Source organism: Petaurus breviceps, unplaced genomic scaffold (assembly GCF_028583685.1).
Source record: "Petaurus breviceps papuanus isolate PSGF00001 unplaced genomic scaffold, PetGlider_PUasm1.0 90825, whole genome shotgun sequence".
NCBI lineage: Eukaryota > Metazoa > Chordata > Mammalia > Diprotodontia > Petauridae > Petaurus > Petaurus breviceps.
Genome location: NW_027187353.1, coordinates 1,038 through 11,643, shown reverse-complemented (window position 1 = coordinate 11,643; position 10,606 = coordinate 1,038). Strand labels below are relative to the sequence as shown.

The 10,606-nt window shown below is 41.9% G+C and overlaps 1 protein-coding gene across 2 annotated transcripts in view; it reads right to left on the bottom strand.

Annotated features, from left to right (window-relative positions):
* PLA2G12B (phospholipase A2 group XIIB) overlaps positions 1 to 6,380 on the bottom strand; it is a 31,689-nt gene extending 25,309 nt beyond the window's left edge. For both annotated transcript variants that reach the window (XM_069071507.1, XM_069071508.1), the window contains exon 1: positions 6,027 to 6,380. In XM_069071507.1, the coding sequence (XP_068927608.1) occupies positions 6,027 to 6,237 (211 nt within the window). In that variant the 5' untranslated portion in view covers positions 6,238 to 6,380. The remainder of the gene's footprint in view (positions 1 to 6,026) is intronic.
* Positions 6,381 to 10,606: the final 4,226 nt, after the last annotated feature.

Below are 10,606 nucleotides of genomic sequence, written 5' to 3'. Positions count from 1 at the left end.
AGAAAGAAAAGAAAGAAAGAAAGAAAGAAAGAAAGAAAGAAAGAAAGGAAAAGTCCCAGAAATGTTATAATCCAAACCCAGAGTTCTCATGTCAAAAACAAAAAAAGGTATTTCAAGTATCCAGAATGTCCAAGTGCCAAGTGATCACAGTCAGAGTCACACAAGACCTGGCAGCTTCTACTAAAAACAAGAAGAGATATTGGAATAAAATATTAAAAAAAAAAAAAACAAAAGATACAGGCTTGTAACATGAAAAGTTGAGAATATACCTACAGCAGAAAAGTAGACCTTTACTGTAATGCTTTCAAGCACTTCTGATGAAAAGACTAGTCTTGAATTACAAACACAAGAACCAAGGGAACCCAGAAAGTTATATTTATGTGAGCAATTGAAAGGGATGGTACAATAATTCAGCAACAACAATGGCAAAAGGCTTAGGGGTCTCTAGAGGGCTATGAGACCAGAAAGAGAGAAGAGAGGGTAAAAGGAGGAGTGCACCAGTGTGGAAAGGAGGAAAAAGGGAGTGGAATGTGATGTTTCTTATAACTGGGATGCATGAGAAGTAGAATGTGAAAACACTGAAGAAGGGATGATGGGAGTGAGGCATCAGACAAATCTCTTGTTTATCTAAAATAGACAAGAGGATCGAACACCCAGAGAGCCAGGTTTAGAAGTACAATGGAAATAAGCAGTGATGGTGACAAGGTATTAAGAGGAAGGGAATAGTCACAAGCAAAGTAAACTTCTTGATTGGGGGATAAGCAAAGGGATGGTGATTAAAACAAAAGGGAAAAGGGAAAGAATTAGGACCAAAGAGGATGCTCAAGTGGGGGGTGGCTGGATAAAATGAATGTAGTGGAATATAATTATACCATAACATAGGGTGAAAGAGCTGACTTCAGGGAATCCTGGGTAGTATGAACTGATGCAGATTGAAGTAAGCAGAACCAGCAGAGCAAAATATACGAGGACAGTAGCATTGTATAAATGAATAACTTTGAAAGACGGAGGAACTCTGATCAGTGCTATGACTAACTGTCTACAGAGGACTTATAATGAAGCGTGTTACTCATCCTCCTAATAGAGAGATGATGGGCACAAGGTGCAGAAAAATAGACTTTTGGACATGGATTTGTTTTGTTTAACTATCCTTAGTTGATACAAGGGTTTTTTTTTCTTTTTAATGGGGTGATTAAAAAAGAGAGAAGGGTGGTTAGCAAATGATGCAAAAAAAAAAGGGGGGAGGGTCATTGAAACTTTTTTTAATGTGCAGAAGAGGAGGATTTTCAGAAGAAAGCACAGACAGGACCATTTTGAAAGTAACTTGGGAAATTTATTATATGCTTTAAAAAAAAGCAAATGGTATGAAATAGATATTCATCATTTCACATGGAATCCTTTTGTGTGGATAGTGCTTTTCTTTTACATTTAAGTTCAGAATTTTGAAAATTAAAAAAATGAGGGCACAAGAAAAAAGGATTTTAAAAAGTTATAACGCCCAAGCCTGGCTCCAAAGGAAAGATGAGAAAATGTACATTTCTCTCTTCTTTGCAGAGGTAGAGAACTAGTGGGTCAAACTTGGTTGATGTGTTGGTCAGTTTTTCTTGACTCTTTTTTCCCCCTCTTTTAAAATCTTTATTATAAGGTATAGCTCTCCAATCAAGTTCCTTTGGGAAAGGAATATTGGAGAATGTAAATTATACAAAAATGAAAATTTGGGGAGATTTGCGAGAGGGGTTGGAGAGTCCTGGGCACATGATTTCATTGGTGTAGGGAATTCCTGGTGAGGAAACCCCCTTGACCACAGCAGATTGGCAACTGCTCTTCCAAAACAAATCATATCAATAACTTTCTAAAAAGAATAGATTGAGTAGGTCCTTGTTTCCAAAGAACATTGAGAGACGTAGTGGGTGCTTTCTCAACCACAGCTACAAGAACACTGTACAAATGGAGAGTTCTAATCGACAAGAGGATATTGTATCCATTGGTGAGAGGCCATCATATCCCTCAATGCAGATATTTCTTTTGGGGGCTGAGTTAACCTGGCACAGATGCTATCTAACTTTATGCAGGGATAAAACCAGGAGAATTAAACAAATTGTCAAGCATCAAATGTCTGAAGCAAGCTGTCAATAAGTGCTATGTATATCCTATATATATATGTATATATATACATACATATATATATGTCTTTTCATGAGCAAACCCTCCAAATGAGAGCAAATATTAGTACACTGCCGATTAAAGGGAAACTTGTATGTTTTTTATATCAGATATGAGGAAAGCAGAGTTGACATTCTGTTGTGGAAGTCTGAGAGTCAGGCTTGCATTCTTGCCCAGAAAGAAACTGAGAACATATACAACAGGAGTACCTTAAAGATATAGCCCTTTCTTTCCGGAAGAAGTTTTTAATCTTCTCAAACTCTCACACTAATGTTTGGTTTACACCACCAGTGTCTATGACATGGAAGACTCCATGGAAATTCAGCGTCTCATCATGGTACAGAAATGACCTTGGTTCTCAATGGTTACAACAGCAGAGAGCTCTGCCAGGTCCTATGAGCTTTCAGATGATGTCCTGTTCTATCAACTGAAGACCACACCTAGCTGCATTTGCAGAGCTTCTGACCTCCTCTTTCTTCATCCAATCCCCCACTCTTCCCAGCATAGCACAAGCTGTCCCTTCAACACAGTCTCCCGGGATCCCAGCTCCCTTCTGGGCTAAGCTCACATGCCATCTCTGGCAAAAGACCCTTCCTGATTCCAGCAGTTATCTGGGCTCTTCCTCTTCCCAGAAAATCCTGTAGTTCCTTCCCAGTAAAATGCAATCTACTTGAGGTCATGACTTCTTTCCTCTCTGTCTTTATCTCCCCAGTCTAATACAATGTCAGGCATATAGGAGATACAGGATGTTGAACTGAATTGAATTGAATCACTAGAAGGCTGGCCAAGTGATGAAGTCTTTTAGACACAGCAACTTGGTGACGAATAAGTACAAAATTCGAAAGGACTTGTCACCTGCCTCTCAGAGGGAGAGCCAGAACTAAATGGAGGTGTTGAAAAAATGAAAGATCACAACAAGAAACTATTGCAAAAAAAACTCTGTAAGACAATTTTCTGAGGAAACCGGGAAGCCTATTGTGAACTGGTGCCAAGAGAGAAGAAACAGGAGAACAATTTATACAACGATAACATCGGAGGAAAAGTAATTTTGAAAGACTTTAGAATTCCAATTAGTGCAATGATAAGCCATTAATGCAGAAGAATAAAGATGAAACATTCCACTCATCTTTAGAGGGAAGTAATGAATTTAAAATGGAGAAACAGACATACATTTTCAGACCTGACTAATGTGGAAATTTGTTTTGCTGGAATATGTAGTTATTTTTTGAGAACTTTGTTTTTCAGATTTGTTTGTTCCTTTGTTTTAAATTTGCTCAATAAGGGTGGGAGGTAGTGTCAAAGACAGATTTGTTTTTTTTTTAATATTTGGTACTTAAAAATAAAAATAATAAACTATTTTTTTAAAGTAAAAGGTAACAAAACTTCAAAAAGTGAAAAAATCCAGTAAGTTCAGTTTGGGAGTACTTGATTCTAAGCTGCTTTATCTGGTCACTGTCGCTCTTTCAAGGGACAATACTGTGCCTCAGATCCCTTCATGGGTGGGTCAGTAAACTGAGATGGAAAAATGTCCTGGCTGATTGTTAAGGTCACAGGAAGGCTGACAAAGAGGGGCTTTTGTACATTGAAAGAATTTTTTGTTTCCCATTATGATTTCAGAAGATGCTTCTAATAAGTTGAAATCACCCCCCAAATCCTCAGATCTCTCTGCCTCCAGAGATAGATAACCAGATTCAAAACCCTCTTTGGCCCAGGGCCCCTCCTTGGAAAAGTTCCTGCATTTGAAGTAGGGGCTTTGTTTTCCTTCAGGCTAGCTCCTTCTTATCTCTTCCCCAAGTTTCAGAGGCCCTAATCTCAACCCTACCCAGCCGGGAGCTTTGACACTGCAGGTTACTGAGCTGGGGCCTTCTACTGCTGTTTTATTGGGGGAGGAAAAGGAGGAGCAGCCTTATTTTCCTGGAAAAGTCCTGCAATTCTTATATTCTAGGAACTACTTCTCCACGGAGATATTTGAAGAACTAGAGCCTTATCTCTTAGGTTTTCTGGGGGAGACAGTACCTGTGTTTATTCAGGTGACAGAAATGAGCAAACTCCATTCCTAGTAATAGCTGACGCTTAACTAGTACTTTGGGATTTACAAGGGGCACTGAAGTCTTTAACTCCTCTAATTCTGTCACTGAGGGATATTATTATCACTTCCATTTTACAGATGAGGAAACTGAGACTCAGGTGAAGTGACTTGCCCAGGGTTGCACTGTTAGCAAATACCTGGGGTAAAATTTGAATCCAGGTCCCTTTCCCCACTCCAAGGCATATCCTTTCCACTATAACACACTGCTTCACTCCTATCCAGAAACCAAATTGATAATAACATGCTTTAATGATAACATTAAACCCTGAATCCTCTCCCACCCAACCCCACCCCAAACAATTTTACTTGGTTTGACTTGAATGGGCCAGGTATGAATTAGTCCAGCTTCAGGAGGAGGGAAAAGAGGAGAGAAATTTTGGGACTCTTTTTCTCTGGTGTTGGAAACTCACCAGAGTAGCAGGATTTGAATCCAATTCTTACAGGTTCCAAAGTTGGCTTGCCTACTACCCCATCACAGCCTGTCATTGGCCTTAGATAGGTAAGTCTATGTAATGTTAACAAAATTAGGAGTGAAGGGACAGCTTCCCTCTCCATTCCATCCCCAATCAGTGCAAAAAGTATTGACCACAGAATATTTTGTTCTGTCCCTGCTGTATCCAGCCATTTTTCTTTTTCCCTGGTGGCTCCTAAGAAAGTTCCTTGACTCTGAAGTTTAAGAAAATTAGGATGTCCTTGGACATTTCTAGTGCATTGGAGTAACCTAGTCTTGGGTTTTTCCTTAGGCTAAAATATGTGTGTGTGTGGGAGGGGGGAGGTGTATGTGAGTGTGTGTGTTTCAAAGTGACTTGTCCATGGTCATTTAGGCATCAAGTGTCACAGGTGGGATTTGAACTCTCTACCAGATTTCTACTATTGTTCCACTCAGGGTCAGGCATCAGCATCAGAAGATACCCATCATCCATACCAATTATGTTTCCATGGCTCCTTTTTTTTTTTAAGCAATCAGGGTTTAAGTAACTTGTTCAAGGTTACACAGCCAGGTGTTTCTGGGTGGGGGCTAAGTGTCTGAGCCCGGGATTCGATCTCCAGGTCTCCTGACACTGGAGCCGGTGCTCTTACTCGCTGTGCTACCTGGCTGCCCCTCCATGGCTCTTTTCAACCACACATAATAACTCAGGGAAAACGAATTGATGCATCAAGGACCTGAGATGTCACGGATAGGGGAACTCCCACAGGTGAGCACTCCCTCTATTGCTGTAAATGCAATGCAGTTGTGACTTTCTAGTCTTAGAGAGTTTCCTGAGGTTTAGGGAAATGACTAGAATGACTTTCCCTCGATCACACACCTAGGAGGAAATCGAGCTCTCCATCCACTGCATCACATTAAATGGGAGCAAAGGCAGAGCGAAGTAACTCAACTATAGAATGACAGGTTCAAAACCTCCCTGGTACAATAGTCTGCCCCTGGGGAGATTCTTTCACCAGCTGGCAGCTATTTAGGATATTTTCTCCAGATGTTCAGTCATATTTCTTCTCTTCTTCATTTCATCCTCTTCCTGCATGCAATCTACACGCCCATCCTGGGTCTTCAAGTGACAGCCTCTGCCCTCACTCCACCCTATCTATCCCTTACCCCACCACAGGCAAACTGCAAAGGCAATGAAAAGGTAGAAGGCCCTTTGGCAGCCAGCAGGACAGTGGGGGCAGGGAAGACCATGACAGATGGGAATTGTGGGACAAGTTTCTCCTCCAAGAGGACAGGCAGTTCCCAAGCTACAGAGTTGACATTGATATAGAAAGACATAGGACTCACCATATCTGCATCTATACTGGCAAACCCCATTCTTCCCTCCTAGCAGTTCAAGAAAGGAGTCAAAATAGCTGTTGACTGATTCAAAGCTGCCTCGGATTTGCCGAAGACCCCAGTCAGAATAGGATTCCCCAGTTTCGGAGTTCCGTTCACTCTGGGCTGCACAGCCCCTTAGACTCAGCCACAATAAGAGGGCTCTGATAAGTAGCTTCATCCTGTAGCCGAGTGAAGAAGACAAGTCCTCTCCCTAGACCCCAGCTGGCCTTGCTGGGAAGCCCAGGTGCCCAACGACCAGCCTGGGTGGTACCAAAAAAGCTTCGAAAGGGGATTATGGAGAGCATTCAGCTTAGGTGCTCCCCAGCGAGGTGGACTTTAAACACTGCTGTGGTAACTGGGCTGAGATCAAGGCAACCACAAAGAGTACAAAGTTCAGGTGATGGGAGGGCCCTTCAAAGTTGGATTCCAAAACAAGTAGGAGGAGTATTGACCAATCTCTGAAATGTAGGGGCTAGAGGCGGGCTGGGGATAGACCTCCTCCAATGGGAGCCTCTCTGTGTGGTCACATGGCGGAGTTTACTAGCCTCACTGGCTTCATGCATTCAGTCCTTTGGTCATGGGCTCCAGACCCAAGCTGTGTCTCTCTGGATGGGGCTCCAAGGGTGACCAGAGAACGAGAGTGGCTGTTTACCACATGGTATGGTCAGGAAAGTAATTTTGTATAAAAAACATTCAGCTTTGCTGGTGGCTCTAGAACACCTTACTCTGAGGAAAGGGTAAGTCAGGATTCAAGGATTTACCTGTCTTCATCACTGATTAGCCAGATGACTCAAGCAAGTCCCCTAATCTCTGTATCTTATTTTATCTATCAGTAAAGGGGCCCCTTCTGCCACTCTCAATTATAAGCATACTTTCCATGACTTCCAAAGTCCTTCCTAGCTCTAAATTTAAGACCCTATGGCCATCATAAAGGAGAATAGAGGAAGAAAAGTACCAGGAGAATTCAGAAAAGGTAAGAGTCTCTATTAAGCAGACTATAATTAAAGCCAAGGGACTGGTTTACCTGGAAGGTTTTTGAAACTTTGGGACACCTGTAAATTCTAATATGAAGCCCCGTGGCTAGACACCATTTCCAGGTTGGCATTCTGGCTTTCATTACACAAAGGAACATAAATTCCCTTCATGAGACCGCTGGGAAATAAAAACGATACCTTTATTGATCAAATGAATCTTTTGGCCTCCCTCAACCATGCCTAGAAAACCCCATCGGAAATAATGGATTGAATTTCATTATCTCAGATAAGGAATCCCTCTGTCTGAGGGAAGAGAACCAGAATTGCTCTGAAATGGAGATTTCTGGAGCCCCAGAAGGGAGGAATTGCTATTAAGCAATATTCCAGAGTGATAATGATACCACCTTATATCACACATCATTTTTAAGTTTTCAAAGTCATTCATGACCTTGCTTCAGGAAGGCTGACAAACTTCATGCAGAGAGCTGAGTGGCTAGAGCTGATGGACAGAGACTAAACTTGGCACCTGGGGTTCAGGTCTCTTAGTTCAATTCCCAAGTGTAGTGGCAAGCACCCCAAGCGTCCTCAGGGTTTGCTGCCACCACAGGTTCTTGGATCTGCTTTGATAAAGGAAAGCAATTCAAAATGGGTTAACAAGCTTACTTTAATCAGTCAGACATACATCGTTTACCTTGTTCAGGGGAAAAAGGTCAGCACCCCGAACTTCAAAGTATACAGGCAGAATTATCAAGACAGAAACAGATCAAGTAGACAGATTTCAAACTGTCCAGCCATTACATCCATACCAAACAACATCTGGATTTCAAAGCCGGGGGGCTCTGGACAACAGCTTTCCAGAGTTTCATCTTATCAAATCACAGAACACTTCTCAAAGTGAGCCCCAAAACAAAGCTACACATCAGGGCTTATATAGCCTTCTCCTGGCTCAGAGAATGTAACAACCTTATTGACTCACTGGCCAATCAAGAAGTATCTACTGAAAAACAAGCCTCCCACCCCAGGCTCCAGGTGCACTTTAGCCTAGGGGCAGGGAAGATCTTTAAATTTACATTCCCATTACACCAAGCCAGACCTTTACTAGCTGTGTGACCCTGGGGGAGTCTCAGCTCTGAGCTGGTGTTAATGATGATACCTATCTTAAAGGATTTTGTGAAGATAAAGTGAATCAATGTGTGTAAAGCACTTTGAAAGCTATATAATATATACCGTGTTTCCCCGATAATAAGACACTGTCTTATTAATTTTTTTGGAAAGAAAAACACCAGAGGGCTTATTTTCAGGGGAGGGCTTATGTTGTACTGCCTCAGCTCTCCTCTGAGGCACTGCTCTCAATGGCGCCAGCAAGCAAATCACTGGGGAAGAACAGGATGACGCACTCACTGCTGCAGCTCTGATTGGATGCAGCTTGGAGCGCTGCGTGCGTTTCACCGGGGGGGAGGGGGAGGGAAGGTGCATACAGAGGGTACCGTAATGTAGCATGTAGCGCAGGGGATCACCTTCACTACAGTAGCAATCTCAATAGGGCTTATTTTCGGGGGAGGGCTTATTTTAGAGGAATCTTACACAGTAAGGGGAGGGCTTATTTTTGGGATAGGTCTTATCGGGGAAACACGGTATGAATATATAGACATATATACATACATACACATATGTATGTATGTGTGAATAGATAGATAGATGTCAGCTATTGGAATGATAATGCTGAAAGAGACCATGGTGTATTGGATAGAGTTGGCCCAGAAGACCTGGGGTCAAGTGCTGCCTCTGATGCATCCTGGTTGTATTACCCTAGACAAGTCCCTTAACCACTGAGTGCATTAGGGCAATTCTTTATACTATTAAGTGGCAGAGAAGATGTTGACTGGCACTGGCAGAGGGCATGTCCTCATCTTCAAGTTCCCTATGCCAATGATATCATGGAAACAGTTCCTATCCCTATATGAATAATAATAGAATATAATCTCCTTGAGGGCAGGGGCTGCCATTTTTATTTTCATTATCCCTAAGTATTAGTACAGTGACACAGCAGTCACTTGAGGTGGTTTTTTAAATGAATACCATGGTTATTTCATTGTGAGGTGGCCCAAGATGATGAATGTACCTTTATAGATGAGATTATCTAACTTGTCACAACCAATTGATTGGGGTAGTAGCCCAGGTCTCCTAACTCTCAGCTCCATGTGCTTTCGCTCTCATCCCCATTTGGGCTTTTCTTGGCAAAGATCCTGGGGTGGTTTGCCATTTCCTTCTCCAGCTCATTTTATAGATGAGGAAACTGATGCAAACAGGGTAAAGTGACTTGTCCAGGGTCACACATCTAGTAAGGTTCTTTGGCCAGATTTGAACGTAGCAAAATTAGTCTTCTTGACTACAGGCCCTGTGCTCTATCCACTGTGCTACCTAGCTGCCCCTTGGCCCCTGCTGCTGTAAACTAAAACCTCTCATCATCATGAACCAGGAGCCTGGTCTCAGAAAGTTCATCCATATTAGTTTTCTTGATCAGAGGCAGAATGACTAAAGTGTTCCTCTCTCTGCCTCCCATGTCTCTGATACTGTAACAGAGGAAACCTGGGGGCTTCCTATCAAGCCCCAACTCAAGAGACCAAGTTGGGGGATTCAGGGGTCCTGTCTCTATTAGAGTCAGACCCCACCTCTTACCCTTAACACCTATGTCACCTTGACTAAGTCACTTAAATTTGCTGGGCTTCAATTTCCTCACTTGTAAAACAGGACTGGACTTCTTGGTTTCTGAGGTCTTTTCCAGCTCTATGTCTAACCTATTGTAAACCCCTTTATGGTATGTCTCTGCTACCTTGGATGTAGAGATGTTAGATTTTCCTGTTAGATGAGATCATCTGGGGCCCTGAAGTACTGCCTGATGCCAGTATGTGCTAATATCTCAGACTCAGCATTAGAAATTAATATTGAGATGAAACAGATGGGAGGGATGAGTCCTTATTCTAATTTTTCAACCTTACAGAGGATTGTGGAAAAAAGGAAAGAAACTCCCCTCCATCATCTTCCCATTCCATTTGGATCCCAAAGAGCAAATCACACACTCATGAAATCTCAAAATGTGAAACATTGGGACTCCAGACAGTTCACTTCAATTTATTAAGTAAACATTATTTTTAGCACCTACTAAGTTGCTGTGCTTGCCCTCAGGAAGCTTACATTCTATTGTTTATTATGTTTTGTATTCAGCTATTTAGGAATGGGGCTAGGTGGCAGAAGATAAAACTCCCTCACTCATTAGACTTGGCTACTGCCCTTGAAGGGCTTGCAATCTGATTTGAGATATCTATGGACACACAGCAGAAAATAATACTGACAATAATAATGGATGCTCATAAAATATTCAATTGAGCCTCCCAACAAACCTGTGCCATAATTACTGTAGGTATTATCTACTTACCTACCTATCTATCTACCTGTCTATCTATCTACCTGTCTATCTATCTATCTATCTATCTATCTATCTATCTATCTATCTATCTATCTATCTATCTATCTATCTATCTATCTATCTATCTATCTATCTATCTATCTATC